Source organism: Suncus etruscus, chromosome 4 (genome assembly GCF_024139225.1).
Source record: "Suncus etruscus isolate mSunEtr1 chromosome 4, mSunEtr1.pri.cur, whole genome shotgun sequence".
Classification (NCBI taxonomy): domain Eukaryota; kingdom Metazoa; phylum Chordata; class Mammalia; order Eulipotyphla; family Soricidae; genus Suncus; species Suncus etruscus.
The window spans coordinates 132,293,333-132,316,901 of NC_064851.1; the positions used below are offsets into that span (position 1 = coordinate 132,293,333).

The 23,569-nt window shown below is 40.0% G+C and overlaps 1 protein-coding gene and 1 non-coding gene across 3 annotated transcripts; one reads left to right on the top strand and one right to left on the bottom strand.

Annotated features, from left to right (window-relative positions):
• Nucleotides 1-396: 396 nt before the first annotated feature.
• CNOT7 (CCR4-NOT transcription complex subunit 7) lies at nt 397-23,412 on the bottom strand. 2 transcript variants are annotated; one of them, XM_049772400.1, is made up of 7 exons: nt 23,282-23,412; nt 20,861-21,071; nt 19,781-19,974; nt 12,495-12,656; nt 8,636-8,780; nt 6,105-6,215; nt 397-2,665 (listed from the first exon to the last, which is right to left on the bottom strand). In XM_049772400.1, exons 2-7 carry the CDS (start codon nt 20,975-20,977, stop codon nt 2,537-2,539), a joined length of 858 nt encoding a protein of 285 aa, XP_049628357.1. In that variant the 5' UTR covers nt 20,978-21,071; nt 23,282-23,412; the 3' UTR covers nt 397-2,536. The 2 variants fall into 2 exon arrangements, with proteins under 2 accessions (XP_049628357.1, XP_049628356.1); XM_049772399.1 differs by lacking the exon at nt 23,282-23,412 and adding an exon at nt 22,805-22,955.
• Nucleotides 6,904-7,007, top strand: LOC126008477 (U6 spliceosomal RNA). The gene has a single exon (XR_007495806.1). It is a non-coding gene; the product is annotated as a U6 spliceosomal RNA (small nuclear RNA).
• Nucleotides 23,413-23,569: the final 157 nt, after the last annotated feature.

The window sequence follows — 23,569 nt, forward strand, 5'->3', positions numbered from 1 at the left end:
ATTTAATTACTGCTTTCCTATGAATTGAGATTATTGTGCCGAAAGTGTCTGGTTATGTTACAATAGACAGTATATATTTTTTAATTAGTGTCGTTGCACAAGAAACACTTTATATGAATATAAATTTTTGAGAACATAATCTGCATCCCAGTGTGCCTTAAAACCACACCATCATCGTGCATGTTTCTTGTCTTAACAATGGATATCAAATGGTCACCAAATATTACTGAGATGAACGTGGCAATCCAAATGCTGCTATAGTCAAATCCAGAGCACTTCTGTAGCACGCCAAGTAGAAAAGTAAAATGAGAGTCTCACAGGCAGTTTCTGGAGCTATATTCAGCTTTCCCAATAGAGTATAAAAGTAGTCACAGACAGTAATTAAATGAGTGTGGCTGCATTCCAATAAAACTTTATTCATGGACACTGAAATTTGAATTTCATAGAATTGTCACACCAGGAAATATTATTTGTATCCCCCTTATCCCAATTATTTTAAAACTATAAGTACCAACCTCATCTCACCATAAAAACAGGAAGCAAGCAGGTTTTGGCCTAAAGACCAGTTTCTGACCTTTGCTGTAAAAGATTTAACAGAACATTCAAATTGGCTCAGGAACACTAAAAAGTAATCAGCTTAGTATGTTTATACCCAAAAGCTGGATTCAGTAAAGGAAATAATGCTCCTTGTACAGACAATATAAAATATTTCTACTTTTTAAACTCAAAAACCAAAATCAATACAAGTTATAAAATTTAGTAATTGAAGGTTAGTTAATTCAGATTGTTAAAAGGCAATTTTCATAATTCCTTTTAAGGATAGAAAGGTTAAAATCAAATCAATTATGTGTTAGTTTTAAAGACATCACAGTAATTCTATCAAATACATTTACTTTGTCTTTCAGAATAAATGCATTCCTGAAAAGTAGAAGTACAAATCCTTAGAATCTAGTTGAGGTATTAGAAAATAAGCCAACACTGCTGAAATACAGAGGCTCTGATTGATTTATGGTGTTCTATGTTCAACTGCCCAAATTAAAACCAAGTAAAACAATAACAATACACCAAATAAATATTTCTTTAAAAAAATACCAATCATCAACATATATATGAAAACTTTTCTGAAGCCTTTATTTACAAAAGCTTTAAAAACAAATAATACCCTCTGTTTTGCAAATAATGTTCAAAAAGGACCACCCAGTTACAGCATTGTACTATCATGAATAGAGAATGTACAAGAAACAAAACCAATGTGGCTAACATTTGGAGATTTGCTAATGTACTGATTGAAGTGTAGATAACACATCATAACTTGCAGTCCATCATTTCAGGGTAAAGGTAATGATTGCCAGAAAGTCCTCATACACATGCTCTGGTCTGGTCACATATCCTGCATGGCTAAATATTTCACAGTCTCTTTTGTCAATATATATAAAATAGATTGCAAAGATATACACAAAAAAATAAACAAGCATTACACTCCTCAGGTCATCTTATATAGCTATATAGTTTTTGTATTTTGTTGTTTTGCACCAAATCTCTCCATTACTTTAATCTGCTACTATGAAAGCACAACTTTTTGTCTTCTAATTTGGTACAAAATATACCTAAATACTTATTATCTTTGGACTTTAATGGAATTGATTTGTGTAATCAACAAATCAAGAGCATCATAAGTATGGCTATAAAATTAAAGAAGAATTTAAAAATAAAGGTTAACAGTGATGGAACAAAAAATAAATCAAAGGAAGTGTGCTATTATGACTGCAGCTTCAACATCTGGGATACCAGTTTCCTGGCAGTTATTCAACATCCAATCACAAGGGATTTTCCTGAAGGGTGTAAAGCTGGTTTGAAAAATGGTTCAGTCACAGAGCAGCCTGCACATGCCATTTTGAAACTGACAGACACTAGATGTATTTGAAAGCTTAAAACACTACATACAGAAAACAGCAGTTACTAAGTTCCTCAGTAGTTTGTCTTTTGTAATCTTGGTGAATTAACCGTCTGCACATGCATGTGCTATTTCATGGGTCAAAAACAAGTAAATACTGTGTTTAGTTGGCAGATGGTCATTTTTCCAGCTAAGAAGGCCCAAGTTTTCTAATAAAACAGAGGATGTGTGTTAGGAATCACTCTCTAAAGTGCAAAATTGATGGTCCACAATCTCCAATATCTAAACTCCTGTAGAATGGAAGGGAGACATGAAATAGGGGAATAAGTTACAATCAGTGCTAGTTAATTTAGGAAAGGGGAGAAAACAAACCAAGCTCAGGTAGATAGTTTATCAAAATATTCAGTATGACGTATTTTCCCATTCAAACACCTGCTAACAAGTATATTAAGGCCAAATTTAACCTGAATACTTTTCTATTTATTAAGATCTGAGATAGGAATAGTCATACCGAGCGCTAGAAAATAAAATGGACTATGAGAAAAAAGTATTGTCTATGTTCAAAGGATCAACCAGAGATAAAAACCTATATACAAGCATGTGTATAGCTGAAATAAGATAAAAATAAAGGACTATTTCATGTCATGACTGCTTGCTGGCTTCCTCTTCATATGCATTCCCTGTGCCATTCTGTACATAGGATGAACCAGAGCCAAGGCCATACAAATGACCACAATATTTGGCATCATCAATATGATCTTCAAAGAACATCTAAAAAGGAATTTGGGGGGGGGGGGAGAAAAGAAAATTTTAAACAAAAGATACTACTAGTAATTTATATTTCAGCTATACAAGTACTACATTAACAACTCTTTTATGGTGCTCCTCTAAGTCCACATATTTAAATTCAATGAAGGTATTTCTCAGAATAGAGGCTAAAAGAAATCAAAGAAACACACTACCAAAATGTATACAAGTCTTTCCCATTAACATAACACTTTTTATGAAAACTTGTTAGCATAGGAAATGGCAGACATTTTTATTCCATTAACTTAACATTAAATACTAAGAACAAATGGAAACAGCTGATGATCAGTGGATGAAGGGGAGAACCTGAGTGAACCCTTAAGTACCTGTGCAAGCTAAACTGGCTAAAGTATCAAAACCCTACACATGTTCTAGACTGTTAAAATCTGATTATTCAACTATGTTACTATCTTCAGAAAAAACAAAGAAAAATAATGAATGAGCAGGAGAGAATCCACTATTAAACAAAGCATGTAGTCATGTTTCAAAATGTAGAGCAGGGCTGAAGTGATAGTATAGCAGGCATGGTATTTGCCTTGTAAATGCCGATCCATGTTCAAACCATGGCAGCCCATAGCTCTATTCTCTAAGCCAGGGGTCTCAAACTCAATTTACCTGGGGGCCGCAGGAGGCAAAGTCAGGGTGATCCTTGAATGTAAGCCTTAAACATTGGGGGGTGTGACCCAAACAACTAAAACAAAACAAAAAAGATTCCTCTAGGGCAGGGCCACAAAATGTTGTACAGAGGGCCACAAATGGCCCGCGGGCTGCGAGTTTGAGACCCCTGCCTAAGCCATCCCCAGAAGAGATCCCTAAGTGCAGAATTATGAATAATCCCTAAGCACCATTGGTTATGGTTCAAAAATCAAACTACTACTATTGTTTACAAAATGTAAAGCAGGGGGCCAAAGTGATGGCACAGAGGTAGGGCACTGTTGGCTTTGCACGAAGTGACCTAGGTAGGACAGGCCTGGGTTCTATCCCTGGCATTCTATAAGGTCCCCTGAGAGAGAGCCAGAGAGCCAGGAGTAACCACAAAGCACTGCTGAGTGTGGCCCCAAAACAAACAAAAGAAAAAAGACAGTCCAAAAAATTTTATAATTCTAAAGAAATACAAAATAATTATTTCTAAATCTATGCAACAGAACCAAATTCCATAATATATTATTCTACAGACTAGTAATATATTTCTATAAATTATGAAATTCCCCCAAAAGATGGAGCCGGAGAAATAGCATGGAGGTAGGGCATTTGCCTTGCTTGCAAAAGGACAGTGCTTCAAATCCCGGCATCCCATATGGTCCCCCGAACCTGCCAGGAGCGATTTCTGAGTGTAGAGCCAGGAATACCCCTGAGTGATGCCGGGTGTGACCCCCCCCTCCAAAAAAAAATACCCCAAGAGTCATCAATTCTTTTTTTTTTTTTTTTTTTTTTAGTTTTTGGGCCACACCCGGCTGTGCTCAGGGGTCACTCCTGGCTGTCTGCTCAGAAATAGCTCCTGGCAGGCACGGTGGACCATATGGGACACCGGGATTCGAACCAACCACCTTTGGTCCTGGATCAGCTGCTTGCAAGGCAAACGCTGCTGTGCTATCTCTCCGGGCCCCAAGCGTCATCAATTCTTGGGGCAGGGTGATAGCACAGCAGTAGGGTGTTTGCCTTACAAATGCCTACTCAGGACAGATCTAGGTTCAATTCCTCACATCCCGTATGGTCCCTCCTGCCTGCCAGGATCGATTTCTGAGTGCAGAGCCGGGAGTAAACCCAAGTGCCACCGAGTGTGGCCCGACCTCTCCCCCGCAAAAAAAAACAAAAAAAAACAAAAAAAAAAACAACTTATAGGAGCTGGAGTGATAGCACAGTGGTAGGGCATTTGCCTTGCACACTGCTAGCCACAAAGGACCCAAGGTTGGATCCCTAGCATCCCATATGGTGCCCTGAGCCTGCAAAAAGTGAGGAGCAACTTCTGAGCACAGAGTGAGGAGTAACCCCTGAGTGCCACCTGGTGTGGGCCAAAAACCAAAAAAAAAAAAAAAAAAAAAAAAAAAAGTCATCAATTCTTTAATTGTAAAGGAGATATACTCAAAAGAATTTCAAAGTGTGAGGCTGGAGCAATAGCACAGTAGAAGGGCGTTTGCCTTGCACAAGGCCGATCTAGGACAGACCTTGATTCAATCCCTTGGCATCCCCTATGATCCTCCAAGCCAAGAGTGATTTCTGAGTACAAAGCCAGGAGTAACCCAAGCATACACAGTGTGGCCCAAAAACCAAAAAAAAAAAAAAAAAAAAAAAAAAAGAACTTCACAGTAAAGATTTTGCAGAAAGTAAAATTTTTATAAGCAAAGTCTATTCTACTCATTCTATTCCTTTTTAAATTTATCTATATATTTTTTTAATTTATAGTGAAGCATATCTGGAGCATCAGTTAATTACATAACCTAAAAATGTGTCTTGCAGCCACTAAATTTCACTTATCAGTTACTAATTTCTTTACTGATTTCCCTACACTGTGCCTTAAAGGGGAAATGCCAGGCACAATATGACTTGACTACTATTTCAGATATTAGTCCTCCAGACTTCAGTCTCTATAAATCTCAATAGACAAGAAAAAAATTCCTATAGGTCAAATCCTTACAGCTCATCTGTATAATAGGACAGACATGGATGCTTCTTCAGGCAGACTGCCTACCTGCACTGTATGATCCCAAATGATGCTAGAAACATCCAAATGGTCCTTGGAGAAAGTAAGTTTCTCAGTCCTATATAGCCCTCTAAGTACTAAAAAAGGAATGAACAAAAATAGTATTTTTAGGGCCCGGAGAGATAGCACAGCAGTGTTTGCCTTGCAAGCAGCCAATCCAGGACCAAAGGTGGTTGGTTCGAATCCCGGTGTCCCATATGGTCCCCTGTGCCTGCCAGGAGCTATTTCTAAGCAGACAGCCAGGAGTAACCCCTGAGCACCGCCGGGTGTGCCCCCCCCCCAAAATAGTATTTTTATCAGGAGTTTAATGCCAGGGAAAACTTCGTACATGAATCTCTTGACTTGGTAGAAGTAGGACTGATTGGGAGTAAAGGAAGAAAACTTGAGGTTTCCAACTTAGCAATGTTGGAATGGTAGAATTCTCTTGCATCAGTTTTATCACTTAATAATGTGATTGGCCTTATCACTTCTAAGGTAATGCCATAAATTTTAGTCTCTAAAGAACCTATTTTTAAAATCTCTTTCTGAATTAAATTCCAATGACTTATTTTTAAGTATTCACCCAAAAGTGACAAGTGTCTTCTATAGTACCTCTAATTATACCTTCACTTAAAATACTTATTGTCCCAAACATTTTCCATAAGATTTTTCATGTTCTCAACCTAACCATCAACTAAAAAAAAGCCACTCATGTCTTCATACTTCTCTCATTTTGAAAAAGGCCATTCCTGTGAGCAATGAGTCAGATCCTGCTTGATGTTGTGGTCCTATTCGTTCCAGCTCTAACTGTTCGGCAACCTCCTGTAAACCACCCTAGGAGAAATGTAAAAACTGCCTGTCACAAGGAAAACATTGCAACACCAATAGTTACGTCTAACCTGAAGTTAAAAATTACATAGTTTAGGCAGTGACCCAAATGCAAATGACCTTTAAATAAAAATGGCTGGACAGAATATGAACATCTACTTCTACATTTGTGAATGCCAGAACTTAAGTTTCAGCTAAATTTTCACAGAAAATTAGATCCTAATTGGAAAAATATACATTCATCACAAGTTTTAAGCAACTAACAAGCAAGTAATTTTCTTAAAGATATGAAGAAAATCATACACAAGACCGGAAATACATAGGGTAGCAATTATCAAACACATTCAAAGTGTGTCTATTACAAAAGCTAACTATACTCCATAAAGTTTTCTACCAATCTGTAACACCAAATCTATAAGAATTCATTACTGGGTCCGGGCGGTGGCGCTAGAGGTAAGGTGCCTGCCTTGCCTGTGCTAGCCTTGGACGGACCGCGGTTCGATCCCCCGGTGTCCCATATGGTCCCCCAAGCCAGGAGCGACTTCTGAGCGCATATCTAGGAGTAACCCGTGAGCGTCACCGGGTGTGGCCCAAAAACAAAAAAAAAAGAATTCATTACTAACTTATGAGTCTGCATCATCATCATCACTCTCAAAATAAAGGAGCCAATTTCCTTATTAAAAAACTACTTTTGGTGCTCGCTTCGGCAGCACATATACTAAAATTGGAATGATACAGAGATTAGCATGGCCCCTGCGCAAGGATGACACGCAAATTCGTGAAGCGTTCCATATTTTTTTCCTTTCTCACCACATGCCTGCTAACACAAATTGTTCCATATCTTTTTAATATGTGCCATTCTCATTGGTGTAAGATGATATTTCATTGTTGTCTTGATTTGGATTTCCCTAAAGATAAGTGATAATAAACATTTTTCATGTTAAAAAAAACTACTTTTGGGGGCCGGCGAGGTGGCGCTAGAGGTAAGGTGTCTGCCTTGCAAGCGCTAGCCAAGGAAGGACCACGGTTGGATCCCCCCAGTGTCCCATATGGTCCCCCCCAAGCCAGGGGCAATTTCTGAGCGCTTAGCCAGGAATAACCCCTGAGCATCAAACGGGTGTGGCCCGAAAAACAAAAAACAAAAAAACAAAAAAAAAAAACCTACTTTTGGGGGCTGGCATGGTGGCGCTAGAGGTAAGGTGTCTGCCTTGCCAGTGCTATTCTAGGATGAACTGCGGTTTGATCCTCCAGCGTCCCATATGGTCCCCCAAGCCAGGAGCAACTTCTGAGTGCATAGCCAGGAGTAACCCCTGAGTGTTACCGGGTGTGCCCCTCCCACCACAAAAAAAAAAAAAAAAAAAACCAAAAAAATTAAAAAAAAAAAACAAAAACAAAAAAACTACTTTTGATGGGGTCATATGGATAGTAGGGATAGTAAGGAGTGAAATTAGCAGTTGATCACAATCCTCAGCACCACAAGGAGTCAAACATAAGCACTGCTCAAACAATACTTTAAAAAAAATGGTCCCGGAGAGATAGCACAGCAGCATTTGCCTTGCAAGCAGCCGATCCAGGACCAAAGGTGGTTGGTTCGAATCCCGGTGTCCCATATGGTTCCCCCATGCCTGCCAGGAGCTATTTCTGAGCAGACAGCCAGGAATAACCCCTGAGCAACGCCGGGTGTGGCCCAAAAACCAAAAAAAAAAAAAAAAAATTAATGTTTGAAGCAACAAATTATTATGTACAAATTAATCAGTGAATAAAAGCTACTGCCTAAACAGTACTTATATATTTAGTACTAATAGCTCAAATTTTTGAGATTACTCAGGTGAAGCTGAAGGGGACACAAAGTTTGCTGAGTATATCTGTATTGTTGATACCACCTCCAATTTTATTATGCACCAAGTATGTGCTGCTGAGAGACTTACTTAGCACTCATGTTTCTTTTTTTTTTTTTGGTTTTTGGTTTTTGGTTTTTAGGTCATACCTGGCGATGCTCAGGGGTCACTCCTGGCTGTCTGCTCAGAAATAGCTCCTGGCAGGCATGGGGGACCATATGGGACACCGGGATTTGAACCAACCATCTTAGGTCCTGGATCGGCTGCTTACAAAGCAAATGCCGCCGTGCTATTTCTCCGGGCCCAGCACTCAGGTTTCTCTGTTGGCTTATGATTTTGCAATCTGGTAACCAATGACAAAACCCTATATCTTGGTTGAATTTTGTTGAAAATTTCTTCTACCAGCATCCACTGGAGCTTAAGAAAACAATTTCCTTTCCACTATTTATATAAAAGAAAAAAATCAAGTGATCCAAACTATACTATATACCTAAGATAAATCATTTAAATCAGCATCCAATTCTAGAATCTTACGTTAGTTACTTATCTGAGTAGTGGGTTAATCCTAAAAGTCACTTGAGGTCTTACTTTTAGATTTTTGCAGCTCTTCATGAGGTACTTCACATCATAAATGACTGGAAAAAACAATCGTAGAATCTCAAAGAAGTCAAGTTCTTCTTCAGGCAAGTTAGAGTTGGTCAGGATTTTGATTAAATAGCCAAAGTCATAACCACTACGAAGTGTTAAAAGAATATGAGAGATATGTAAATACCATAAAATGCAAATGTTTTCTGATACAATAATTAACTTAAGCAAAAAAAAAAAAAAAAAAAAAAAAAGAATCCCTAGCCCCCAAGTCCCTAGTGCATGAGAACAGAGAAAAACATATTTTATTACTTCAGGGTTATACCCAGCTCTGCTCAGGGTTTACTAAGTCTACTCATGTGGATCACTCCTAGTTAACTTTGGGGAACCATATAGGATGCTAGGGATCAAACCCGAATTGCGAAATGCAAAGTAAGCTCCCTATCCACTGTACTATGACTGTAGAGCTCTGAAATAACAACTTCTACATGATATTAAGAACTAGTCATTATATCATCCAAAAATACAAATCTGGTTTTATTGGGGTGTTCTTGGGGAAAGGGGGCTTTGGAACCACATCCAGTGATATTCAGGGGTTAGTCCTTGCTCTGTACTCAGGAATCATTCCTGGTGGTGCTCATCGAATCATACGGGTTGGATACTGGGAGTCGAACTGAAGTCATGTTCCAGGCAAATGGCCTACTCATTGTACTATCACTCTGGCCCCTACTATACAGATCTTTATTAAGTTGATAGTCACTAAACTGTTTTTTGAATAAAGAATCCCTGTGCCAAACTACTCATATATATAAAATAGTTCTATATAAAAATAGAAGTATTTGGGGCCGGGAAGGTGGCACTAGAGGTAAGGTGTCTGCCTTGCAAGCGCTAGCATAGGACGGACCGCGGTTCGATCCCCCGGTGTCCCATATGGTCCCCCCAAGCCAGGTACGATTTCTGAGCGCATAGCCAGGAGTAACCCCTGAGCGTCAAACGGGTGTGGCCCAAAAACCAAAAAAAAAAAAAAAAAGAAAATAGAAGTATTTACAAAAATGGAGAGTCACATGTAAACTTAAAGAAAACTGTCAAAAGGAGCAAGAATATAGCAAAAGTAATACAGTTCTCCCTCATCTTTTACATAAAAAGGCCACCCAGTTCAAAATTTAAAGAGCAATTCTCTTAGAAATTTTCACTTGTCTTAAACATTGATGCCAGTGCATATCACCTGTGGCTCACACATGAATATTTTCCTGTCTCATAATAGCAATAAGGCACATGAAGGAAATGAAGGTAGGGGCTGGAGAAACATTACAGAGGTCAGTTAGTTGTTTGCAAATGGCACACCTGGTTTTGATATCTGGCATTTCAGATGGTCCTCCAACACCCACAAGGAGTGGTCTCTGAGGACACAGCCAAAAGTAATACTGAGCACTGCTGGGTATGACTCCAAACACCAATGGAAAAAAAGTAATCAGACCCTATTCAGTAAAATGAATTACTCAGAGGCCCTGATTTATGTCTCTAAGCAACAAACAGAATGTACCCCTGATTGCACTAGGACTACAATCGTACTCCTGAACTATTCCAATGTCTCTGGGGTGGGCTGAGGGAAGGACAGAACTGCCCACTTGAGAAACATTGTTGAAATGAAATGCAAACACACACTCTCAAGTAGACATGTGTTATTGCTCATTAGTTGACTCTTTCCTCAGCTCTCTGCACTAAACTCCAGTGCTACAATTACATACTGTCTTTTGCCTGTCAATGTCTCCAAAAGTCTCTCACAAAATACCCTCCTCTCCAATTCCCAAATTTTTATTTTTTTATTTTTATTTTTTTGGTTTTTGGTCACACCCGGTAACACTCAGGGGTTACTCCTGGCTATGTGCTCAGAAATTACTCCTGGCTCGGGGTACCAGATGGGACGCCAGGGATCAAACTGAGGTCGATCCTGGATCAGCCACATGCAAGGCAAACGTCCTACCACTCCGCTATCGCTCTGGCCCTCACAGATATTTCTTACATTCTTATTAAAGTGTATATATTGCTTTGAGGACCAGAGAGATAAGAGTACAGGGGCTGAGACAACCGCCCCACACACACACTCCCCATGCAGCCAACCCAGGTTCAAATACCACTAACACACATGGAAACCCAGAGAAGCATTCCTAAGCAGAACCCTGAGCACTACCGGGTATATCCCAACCCCTCCCAAACAAAAACCATATATATTGTTTATGCATGCTAGCAAAACATCAAGAATCTGGCTCAAAGCATACTTTGCAGGCCCATTCCTAGTACATGATCTTCTAAGTACCCTGGGAGGGACTTACACATTGAATCCAGAGTAGCCCCTGAGAGAGGCTTGGCATGGCCTAAACACACAAAATACCTAAAGACCTTTAAAATATCTTTCCTTTATTGCACAAGATACTGAATGGCTTGGGTTTTTTGTTTTGTTTTGCAAGAGTGGAACTGGATAAATACTAACTGGCTTGGGGTTTTGTCTGTTTTTGGGTCACACTTGGTGGCGCACAGGAGTTATTCCTGGCTCTGCGCTCAGAAGTCGCTTCTGGCAGGCTAGGAGACCATATGGGATGCCGGGATTCGAACCAGGGTCTGTCCTGTTTTGGCCATGTGCAAGGCAAAAGCTGTACTGCTGTGCTATCAATCTGGCCCCTAAATGGCTAGATATTATGTATCATTCTGGGAAGTATAAAAATAAAAATTTTACAGTTCAAAAATTTAATTCTAATTTTAAAAAACAAAATTTTACCAATAGAGATCACTACAGAATATCAAAAATATAGGGACTGGAGAGATAGCACAGTGGTAGGGCATTTGCCATGCAAGTGGCCAAACCAGGACTGGCATCAGCAGCATCCCGTATGGTCCCCCGTGCCTCCCAGGAGTGATTTCTGAGTGCAGAGCCAGGAATAACCCGAGTGCCACTGGATGTGACCAAGAAACCAAAAAAAAAAAAAAAAAAAAAAAGAATACCAAAATATAAAGAATGAACAAAAGAACCATTAAATCAGTCGTAGCTGGCAAATTTACTACCTACCTAATATAACAGTATAGTACAAATCTATCTAATATAAATTAGGATTTGCAAATTTCATAGTTTTTACTAGAAATATGTCAAAACATAAAGAAGTGGCTGAAGACAAAGTCTTGCTCATAAAGCACTTGCTCTGTACCAGGCAGGTCCAAGTTCAATCCCTAGTATCCCATATGGTCCCCTTAGCAATGCCACAAGTGATTCCTGAGTGCAGAGACAGAAGTTACCCCTAAGCACTGACAAATGTGGCCCCAAAGTACAACAAACTCAGCCCCCAACCCACAGTCTCCAGAGTCCTTCAGAAGTGATCCCTTAGGGCTAGGGGTGTGGCCCCAAAGTAAAACAAAACAAAAAAAGTCTTAACTAGTATCTCCAAATTTAATAAGTTCTGCTCATTACTAAATCAACATTTGCCATCTCAACTAGAATCACTCTAGTGATTTTTCAGAGTTGAAAAATCTAAAGCAAGAAGAAACTTAGACATAAAAAACATTTAACTCATTTAGGAGCTGGTCACATGGCTCAAGTGGAAGAACACAAGAATGGCATGTGTTCTAGTTTTCCCCTTGCACAATGCAAAAAGTAGCACCTACACAGTAAGTCTCATGCATTTAAACAGAAGTCTCAGCTGCTACAGTACACCATCTATCCTTCAAATTTGTAACACAGCCCTTACTTAATTAACCTGTAAGCAAGCCAACAAGAGTCTTTTGAGAGCTAGAAGAGATGCGATATTGCTAAAACAGCACCCCACGTTGAGTGGGAAGCAGCAGTGTGTCATTTTCAATTCCATCCTTTTACCTATGAAATGATAACCATTTGACCCCTTCACAGAGGACCACTCCAGATGTCATAAGAAGTTCTGCAAAGTATTGTGTTTCAATTCCTTCCTCTTCATGTTTTTTAAACTGGATACCAGATGTTGTGAGTAGTTCTATGGAGTCCTGAGCATACATGTCCTCCCTGGCAAGAGAAAAAGACAATAATTAACAGTGCCACACTTAAAAAGTTTTTTCCTGGGGAGAGAGAGGGGGGAGGGGGAAAAAAAAAAAAGTTTTTTCCTCCCATTTACAACTATAACATTTATAACTATAGGTTGAACTGTTCAAATGTCTCATGTTCCTGGCCAGAAAAATACAATTTAAAGTCATGATTTCAAGTGTTCATACAGAAAACAGTAATTCACAAACTCTAATGGTGATATTTAATCTTTACTATTAACTCAATTTCATCAACCTTCTATAAGTCAAATATGTTGGTGAAGGGGACTTCTATAAAGGGGATACCAGAACAAAGTAACCACATTCTTTTCAGGGGCTTTTAGTGTCAATACCCCATTTGAATGTTGCCCAATGCAGCTGTAGCTGGTGATGGAAGAGCATCTGTTTATTTCTCGTGCTTGGTGTTAAGGGGCGGGGGGTACGGGGGGGGTGGGGGGGGGAGAACCAAGTAGAAAGGATGTGATGTGGCACAGGAAACTACTATTCCAATCAACAGTCAACTATCTAAAATAAAGGATGAAATATATATATTAGCAGGACTGATTTTGGCTTCTGAAAATCTTAATCTTGTAAGGCTGTCTTTGCACAAAACTCAAGGCAGGAAACTAATAAACCAATACTTAAAGTTTTTATTTAAGCCAAGAAGATAACCACTACCAATATCTAAGCAAATATTATGTCAAAAGAATGATCAGGGGCCGGAGAGATAGCATGAAGGTAAGGCATTTGCCTTTCATGCAGGAGGTCATCGGTTCGAATCCCGGCGCCCCATATGGTCCCTCGTGCCTACCAGGAGCAATTTCTGAGCCTGGGGCCAGGAATAACCCCTGAGCACTGCTGGGTGTGACCCAAAAAAAAAAAAAAAAAAAGAATGATCAAAAGAATAAATGCTTCTGAAAATAAATGAAGGACACTTTTTGAATTTTTCATTGGATTTTTGCTTTTTATATTTTAAGAATTCTAGATTGTAAGAGTTAGCCAAACAATTCTATTAAAATTTTTCTGAAAAGTAAAATAATCAAAGGAATATTTCCCTTGGGTGAGGAAGTTTCTAAGGTCTATTTTCTAGAAGCCAATTTGATTCCAGTATCTTTGAAAAATAATAAAAATGGGGGGGCCAGAGAAGTGATGAAGTGGTAGGGCACTTGCCTTGCCTTGCAAGCAGCTCACCTAGGACTGACCTGAGGTTCGATCTCCCTGTGTCCCATATGGAGTGATTTCTGAGCACATAGCCAGGAGTAACCCCTGAGCATCACCAGATGTGGCCCAAAACCCAAAAAATTTAAATAAAAATAAAAACCAATGATTATATGAAAAGTAAATGAAGACCTGAAGAGATGATTCAACAACTAGGTACTTGCCTGACCCAGTTTTGATCCCCAGTACCTCCCCTCCCCCAGATGGTCTCCCATTTCCCACCAGGAGTGATCCCTGAGCAGAGTCAGGAGTAAGTCCTGATAACCACCAACTGTTGCCCCAAAATCGAAAACCAACAATAGAGGTAGGGCATTTGCCTTGCATATATGGCCAACTAGGGACATACCTGGGTATGATATGCAGCATCCCATATGGTCCCGAGCCTGCCAGGAGCAATTTCTGAGTGCAGAGCCAGAAATAACCAAGTGCCACTGGGTATGGGTTAACTCACAAACAAACAAAAACAAAAACAAAAAAACCCAACAACAATCATCAAAATTTGCTCTGGAAAGGGGCCAGAGAGACAGCACAGCAGTAGGGCGTTTGCCTTGGATGTGGCTGTCTAGGATGGATTCACGCTTCCCAAGCTAGGAGCGATTTCTGAGCACATAGTAGCCCGAGCGTCACCGTGTGGCCCAAAAACCAAAAATATATAAATAAAAAGTACTTCTGGCCTTATTATGTAAGATATGTACTTTTTGAAAAAATAAAAAAAAGATACGTACTTTTTTGGTCATTAGAATTTTATTCATTATGTCCTAACGCTGACATTGTGAGGTGCCCTTTATAAACTATCCAAAGGCAGAAGAAATTATTTCTTCATTCTCACGTTATCTGATCCATGTTAGCTTTACTTTTATTTTAGTTTATTGTTCAGATCAGAACCTTTGCTTCAGGAGGCCAATGCCTTTTGTTAGTGTTTTAGTACACGATGATAATTATGGGGTATAACAGTGAAGGATGTAATATTCAAGTCAGTCTTTACCAAACTACCCATAGAGCTTTAAAAAAATATGAATTCCTAAGTCCCATTCTTAAGGCTGTAAAGGAGTCCAGGATGAGCAGCATCCCTAGCACTGAACAACACAACACTGCCATGTATAAAAAACAAACAAAAAAAAATCAGACAATGTAGGGGCTGGAAAGACAGCATAGTGGTAGGGCGTTTGCTTTGTACATGGTCAACCCAGAGACAGATGGTTGTTCGATTCCTGGCATCCCATATGGTCCCCCGAGCCTGCTGGGGTGATTTCTGAGCACGGAGCCAGAAGTAACTCAAGAGTGGCTAGGGTTGACCAAAAGAATAAAATAAATCACAATTTAAATGCTCAACCATACTGTATGGTTTAGGTCTGTTATGATTTCTCCAAAAAGAAAAACTATGTGTTGTGGTGAGAGAAGAGTGTGGGATGGGGAGAGCTTCTGGGCCACTCCCAGCAGAGCTCAGGAACTATTCTTAGCTCAATGCTAAAGAATGATCACTGGTGATGCTCAAGGGACCTTATGTGGTGCCGAGGATTTGAACCAGGATCATGGCCATCAGTCACATGCAAGGTAATATTACCTCTCTGGTCTAAAGTACAATGAAAGCCCAATGTTTTATATATTTGTAAATCATGTTTAGTAAAAGGCTAATATCTAGACTATGTATGACACCAGCTGAAATACCTTTACTTATTGCAAGGTATCCATATACAAAAGTATCTACTAATTACTAGTATTTGTTCACCCAGTTCTTTTCTATTAAAAGCATAAAATCATTTTCAAATTGTTTTCTAAACCCTCCATATAAGCTGAGCACTATCCAGTAATGATTAAATATTAAGAAAACCAAATATCCAAAATAAAGTTTAAAAACATGGCAGTGCTCAGTGTTTACTCCTGGATCTTAGATTTGTCAGAATGTTTGCTCATTCATTGTGTTGACAGTTCAAAAGTTTTGTTCCTAATTATTCAGGGATCACTCATGGCAGGGCTTGAAGGATCCTACACAATGCCAGGGATCAACCAGAATACATGCAAGACAAGCAGTTACCTTGTGCTAGCTCTCCAAAGTCAGAGATTTCAACTAATTTAATATTTGGTTGCTATACTTCTCTCCATGAAATTAACTTTGCTGCGAAATAATGCAAAATTACCCTTAACATCCTCATTGTTTCAATCAACTAACTCTCTGAAGCCTTTATTCTTCCTCTATCTTTTTTCCCCTATACAGTTACAATCATTTGTAATTTCTCCAATTCAGAGACAGTGAGGAAGACAGATAATATATCCCTCTTCGGGTTTGGCACTGACTCAGTATCTTTTCTCTACTTCCCACAAATTCAAGTTCCAAACTATACATACTGTCTGTTCTTCAAAATTCAACTTCCTTTTTCCTCTCCCTAGATGAGATTAAATACAATCCTCAGCAGCTTCTACTTTATGGCCAACAAAGTAACTTCATTAGTTAATTCACACTGAATAGTCAGTAACAAAACTTTTGAACTGTTAACACAATGAAATGAACAGACATTCTAACAAATCTAAGATTTCTTCTACCTTTTCTACAAACACTAAAAGTTTTCTATTCCCAGAGGTATTGGAGACAAGTGGTACTGAGAGTCAAAGCAGGGTTGGCTGCAGTAAGGTAAACACTTTAACCTCTGTACTATTTCTCTGGCACCTACTAATAATATTAACTTTTTCAAGCCTCTTCTTTCCCCTTATCCTTTACTCAACTTAAATTCTTTTGGAAACAAAAGCATTTCTGGAATATCAAATATTCATTCCCTCTTAACCTATTAACAATGAAACTATTATTTGGTTTTAATAAGGCCTTTTCCCCACATTTTTGCTCAATTTTTGGCATAGCTTGGCAAAAGCTATCAAAATGGCAAGTATCTATTTATTATAAAGATATACAAGATAAAACTGCAATCTACAATCTACTTCTAGTTAGCACTATTTTTTCACAATTTATCTAAGCATCAAATATTAATAATTTTGGATCTCTTAAAAGATAAAAAAAACACTGCTATCACAACTTAAGCTAATGGTCTCACTACACAAATGTTTTACAAAGCAGATCTTCAGCATAGATCTATTTTTATGTTTACTTACATTATGATCTCTTTTATTATTATTTTTTATCTTTTAGGGTTTGGATCACACCTGGTGGGACCCAGATTTTAGCTTCCTCCTGACTCTATGCTCACAGATTACTTCTGGCAGGGTTGGGGACTACGGGGGGTATAAGGGATCAAACCAAGGTGGGCTAAATGAAAAACATGCACACCACAAGCCCTTATAATCGTTTTTTGTTTTGTTTTGTTTTGTTTTGTTTTGGTTTTGGTTTGAAGATAGATCTCCTTATCCCTAATTACAACTGCTGCTATAAAGGGTATTTCAGCTACTTTTCAGATGACTTGTCTGGTGTATATTCTAAACCTGAACAGCCTGCAACTCTCACAACTGACAAATAACCTTTAACCTTTGAATACCCATACAGTATTTGTAAAACATAAACCATCATTTGTTTTCTCTTCTCCTATAATTCTGTCTCTCAAGTTCCTTTCCACTGCCTTTTTTCTTGAAGGAAATTATCAGCTTTCTTTCTCTTAAGAATCCTTGATCCTCTATAATCCTATTATCCTACTAAAATGATTCTGTGAAGGGACTGGGAAGGTATTTACAGGGGTTAATTAGGACATATGATTTATATGAAGCTGACACAGGTCGCTGACAGCTGCCCAGGACTGTTTGGGTGGCATAAGTAATCTCCAGGAACACAGCAACAACCTTCACCCTCAGGTCCCACACTGAACTGCCAAGAAACCAAACATTGCCATGAGGGACCCCCACAAAAACAACACCTCCCACCAAAAAGAGTCTGTGAAGTTATCAGTCATTACTGCAATAAACAAAACTGCTAACTTAAAAATTTTAGGGGCTACAGGGACAGTACAGCAGGAGGGTATATACCTTATAAACATATGACCTGGGTTTGATATTCGGCATCCCATATGGTCCTCCTGTACCCACCAAGAGTGATTCTTGAGTGCAGTCACATCTGAGCACTGGCGGTTGTGCCCCTGACCCCAATAATTAGAGAACAGAGAAAAAGTTCAATGGGTAGGGCATTTGCCTTGCATACAGCTGACCAGGGTTTGATCCCAGTATAGCATCCTATGTGATCCCCTTAGCACCAGCCTGAGCATTGCTGGGTGTAACCCAACCCCCATAACCCCCAATTCATCTCATTAGCTTTGATTTGTTAACTGAATTCTATCCACAGCTCTCTTAGCTGGACACCTGACCAATATTCCACTTAACTTTTCTGTATAAATTCTATTTTCAATTTAGAAAGAATCCTCTAACAGTTCTACCATGACTCAAACCTTTCACAAACCCATTTCTGGTATGCAGCACAATAGCTGACACACTCATTCTAGTCTCTTAATGCAAAGCCAATCTCCATGTTTCTTCAAAATATCTGGCATTCTGTTCATGCCTCTACCTACATCAGTCAGTACCCTTTTGATCTTTTAACTGACCTAGTTTTCTACTTAATCTTTTCATTCTATTCTTTTCCTTAAACATCTCCCAAGGTAGTAATGGTTTCAACTATAGCAAACCTTGGTTAGAAAATTACAGGAGCCTTCTCTGGATAAGAAAAAAATTCATTCTACCAAAACAGTTGTTACAAAAACAAAGAAAAGCAAACTGCTGATTGTACCAAAAGAGAGACAATCAGTCAACTCCTACTCATGTATTGAGATTACAGAAGTATCTTAGTAAAAAACAATGTTTCAAAGATTAGTCTGAAAAAATTAATATAAAACAAATAAAACTATTGGTTTAAAAAGATTATTTTTTTTAAAAAAAGGCAATTTTCAGTGTTTCTGAGATGTACAAAGGTTATGCTCAGTTTAAAAATGATAACCAGGGGGCCAGAGAGATAGCAATGAGGTAAGGCGTTTGCCTTTTATGCAGAAGGACATTGGTTCAAATCCCAGCATCCCATATGGTCCCCCGAGCCTGCCAGGAGTGATTTCTGAGCGTGGAGCCAGGAATAACCCCTGAGCACTGCCAGGTGTCACCCCACCTCCCCAAAAAAAACATGATGACTAGGCTGGAGTGATAGCACAGCAGTAGGGAGTTTGCCTTGCACATGGTCATCTGGGATGGAATTGGGTTCAATTCCCAGCAACCCATATGGTCCCCAGAGCCTGCCAGGAATGATTTCTGAGCCCAGAAGCAACCCCTGATTGCTGTCGGGTATGGCCTCAAACCAAAAAATTAAATAAAAATAAAAATGATAGATATTTTGTATAGTGGGTAGGGCAATTGACTTGCACACAGTCAACCTAGATTCAATTTCCCTGGCATCCTACATGGACCCTACACCTTGCCAGAAATGATTCCTGAGTTCAAAGCCAGAAGTAACACCTAAGCATACTAGGTGTGGCCCCCAAACCCAAAAACAAAAAGAGAAATATACTTTTATTTTTCATCAAATTTTAAAGAGTCCATTACTGAAAGAGCTTAAGCTTGACTGAGTAGAACACTAAAACGCCTTTAAAAATTAAGTTAGACTTCATTACACAAACACTAGAATATCGGAGAATGCAATATTATGATGTAAATATAAAATATGAAATTTTCTTCTAGTTTTAGTCAATTTCAAAAGGATATATTTTCTTTTCATTGTGAAACAAAACAAAAATATTTTAATTCTAATTTTAAGATGCTAACTGGAAAGTATGACTTTTACAAAACCAAAAATGTTTTCATTTTTTATATTTATAAGGCAAAGGTACCAAAATTCAATTAGAATTTCATATAATTCAGGGAATCCAATTCCTAAAATAAAGATGAAAGTTTGAATTATATTTAATTCCTACTTACGTCAAATTAAATTTAAAATTAAACTGCCAAGTTGAAGTTCCTGGAGGGTATTCTCCTTGCTCATTCATAAAAGTCAGTCCTAGCTGAATTATCTTTAACAAGTCTACATTGCAGCGCAATAGTTGGTATTGATAGTCGGCATTGCTCCTGAATTCTCCAATGGGTCTTGCAACAACACCTGGAAACTCTGTGTCCTATAAAAAAAAGTTTTATGACTCATTATTTACTAAGAGGTCAAAACTATAACCCACAATGCCAAAAACAAATGTTGACACAAATCAAATTGTGGATAAGAGTCTAAACATTTATATTCTATTGCAAATTTATCTGAACTAAAAACAGCAATTCCTTTTAGAATCATAAAACTTAATGACAGGCTGAAGAGATAGTAGAGCGGGTAGGGCATTTGCCTTGCATTCAATAGACTCAGGTTTGGTCCCTGGCATCCCATATGGTCCCCGAGCACCACCAAGTATGGCCCAACTTAATGATTTTCCTAAATTAAATATCAGCAATAAGGCCGAGTATCAAGCCAGTGGTGCCCCCCCTAAAGCAGTATCACCAGTCAAGGCTTGCTCCCTTAATCTATCCCTAAGATCAAATCACTAGCTTAAGTCCAAATCTTTTAAGTGCTTTTCATTATCTTTTTGTGTAATGAGGGTGTGAGAGTGAGTGAGTGAGTGAGTGAGTGAGTAAGTGAGTGAGTGAGTGAGTGAGTGAGTGAGTGAGTGAGTGAGTGAGTGAGTTGAGTGAGTTTGTGTGTGTGAAAGAAAGAGAACGTGATGCCAGGAATATGATACTCCAGGCTCTCTGAGCTATCTCTGCTTTTAATACTTTTACTCAAAAGCTTCATGGTTCCCAATGGTACACTGTCAATCAGTACAATGAGCAATAAACCCAATTTGGAAAACTACAGGTAATTTTAAATTGGTGTTCTGCTGGAAGATCTCGACAAAGCCTTCCTTTTTAAAGTAACTTGAAAAAAAGAAAACGAACTAGAAAATTGAATTAAATCCCCCTTCCCCCTCTTTTAGAAGAAAACAAATCAAAAATAGCAATCAAAGATTTGGTAAAGCATACCATAGCAACATAATTGTATTTTCGAATAACCTGACGGATTTTCTTCATCTCTTCATCCAGGTTGCAAGCCCATACTTCACAAATTCTTTGGCTATGATCTACAGTTGCTGCTGGCATAGTGAGGGCACAAGGGAGTCTAGATGCCAAGCATCAAAATGTTAACTTGATCAAAGATTTGTTTCATAAAATACGTTATCCTTTATTTGTGTACCTGTCAAAATAAAAACCAGTCATATAAGAAATCATAAAGTAAATGAGTTGACAGAAACTTAAAAAGTCCTTGATTCATTTAAAAAAAAAAAAAACCACACACAAATCAGTAGGGGAGAAAAGTAGTTGCTGATTCTAATATCAATGTAAAAAACATAGTGCTTTTCATAGGTGCATAAAATCATTTTTAAAATAGGGCATTATCTAGTGTTGCTGGGGGTTCTCCATACTCGCTAAGCACATGCTTTACTCTTCACCTATCTCCAGGATCCCATACAAAGCATTTGAAAATAGTCTCAATTAATTATAGACTGCTCTAAATTCAACTTACTGATAAAAAGAAATGCACTTGCGGATAAAAGTAAAAAAAAAAAAAAAAAAGAAGACAAATGAGATGTGAACTAGGTAAAAGGTAGTATCTGCCTTTATGATTTACTAGAATATTCAAAATATGAGGCCAGCTAGCACAGCTAGCTGTTAGGGCATTTGCCCTGCAGGATTCCTAGCATCCCATATGGCTCACTTCCCCAGCCTGCTTAGAGTAAGAGAGCAGAGCCAGGAGTAACCCTTGAGTGCTACTGTTTCAGAAAGCTTTTTTTTTTTTTTTTTTTTTTAAAGAACTGGCTTATGGGCCGGGAGAGATAGTACAGCGGCGTTTGCCTTGCAAGCAGCCGATCCAGGACCAAAGGTGGTTGGTTCGAATCCCGGTGTCCCATATGGTCCCCCGTGCCTGCCAGGAGCTATTTCTGAGCAGACAGCCAGGAGTAATCTCTGAGCACCACCGGGTGTGGCCCAAAAAACAAAAAAAAAAAAAGAACTGGCTTATTTCAGCCCCTTCCACTTTGGAACTCTGAGTAAATGCAAGATCTATTGAAATCATATGATTTCTGAAACATAGTAGCATACAGTAGCAGAAATGACTGGGATCTACGTTAACTGCAGTGTCTAGGATGTGGCTTTATGGTAAAAAATTTAAGACTTGAAAGCATGAGATCTGGGTTCATCTCCACGCCAATTTAAGGGTGGTGGTGGTGCTGGTGGTGCTGGTGCTGGTGCTGGTGGAAGAGTCTGATATAGAACAAGAAAATGAATAAGTAATTTTAAAGTCATTTCTAATTTTCTAGAAATCACAGCAATTTTCCTGACTAGCACACACATCTCACGTTTCAGGGCCAAAGACACAGGTTATAGTTGGTACCAATACAGACCAACATTTGGATTCTAGGTCAGGAAATCCCACATGTTCCATCTGTCGTCTTTCATACAAAAACTTGCTGTGCTATCACTCCCAAAAAACTTTTTTAAATTAAGGCAATGGGGGGGGGGGGTAGCATGGAGGTAAGGTGTTTGCCTTGCATGCAGGACAGTGGTTCGAATCCCAGCATCCCATAAGGTCCCCAGACCTTGCCAGGAGAGATTTCTGCCAGGAGTAGCCCCTGGGCGCTGCTGGGTGTGACCAATAAACCTCCCTCTCCCCCCCAAAAAAGGCAATCCTCAAAAGAGGCAAAGGAGGTCTCGCACCCACCCCAACCTCACCCTTTGCGCGCCTTTGAACCACCACCAGCAGCCAATGTTACAAATGCAACCTCCTCCAGCGCTCTTTAAGAACAGAATGAAACCAAAGTGAACCAGGGGGACCTTCTCCCCAAAAACCCTCCCCGCTACGCTCCACACACCACACATCCACACGCTCTGGCAAAAAGCCCCAGTAGTTGGAACGTGGCTTTGCTGCACCTCTCTCCCTTATTGCAGTTCCAGCATCAGACAGAGGCCTTCTCCCAGCTGGAGATGGAGCATCTGCGTCCTGAAGGGGCTCCCCGAGAAAAAGCAGAGGGACACACACACACAAGCACAGAGGCCAGTCGAGTCATGGGGCCACCAGGGTCTTCCCCGGCGCGAGGTGCAGCCAGAGAGAGCACCAAGGACCGGAGCCACAACCGACTAGGACACCCCCAAAGGCAGGCTGCGTACAGAGGGAGGATGAGGAGCAGAGAGAGGATCTAGGCCAGCGCGCCCTCCTCCCTCCCAATTTCCGTCCCACCAGCCAAGCCCCAGGTACAAAGCCCTACGTCATCACTGCGCGCCACCCCGGGACCAAGCCCCCTCCCCTCCCCCTCCGCCCGGGCCCGCTTCACCGTGCCCGCCCCTTCGCGCCCTCTCCCCCACCCCAGCCCCCCGAAGGAGTGCGGCAGGCAGAGACGCCGGATCTACTTGAGCGGCTGAGCTGGCGCTTCTCCTCCTCCTCCTCGCCATAGAGAGAGCACCCGGCGGTGGCGGCGGCGGCGGCGGGTGCCCCATAGACACCTCTCGCCCCGAGCGGAGGGAAATAAAAATGAGGAGCGGGAGAGAGGCGGCGCGCTGCGTACGTCTTGTCGGCGGCGCGCGCGGATGACGTCACGCGTCGGCGCCGCCGCCCGCGGGGTGGGCGGGGCACCACGCCGGGACCGGAAGGAAGTTTGACAAGGGAGGGAGCGCTGGGCGGACGGGCAGGCGGCAGGC

Bases quoted from the DNA above. Each gene is read 5' to 3' on its own strand.
- CNOT7 (XM_049772400.1), bottom strand. From the start codon at position 20,977: ATGCCAGCAGCAACTGTAGATCATAGCCAAAGAATTTGTGAAGTATGG. The intron at 19,975-20,860 runs GTATGCTTTACC...TTTTTTTTATAG, and splicing joins AATACAATTATGTTGCTATG to GACACAGAGTTTCCAGGTGT. The intron at 6,216-8,635 runs GTAAGACCTCAA...CATTTCTCCTAG, and splicing joins AGAGCTGCAAAAATCTAAAA to GGTGGTTTACAGGAGGTTGC.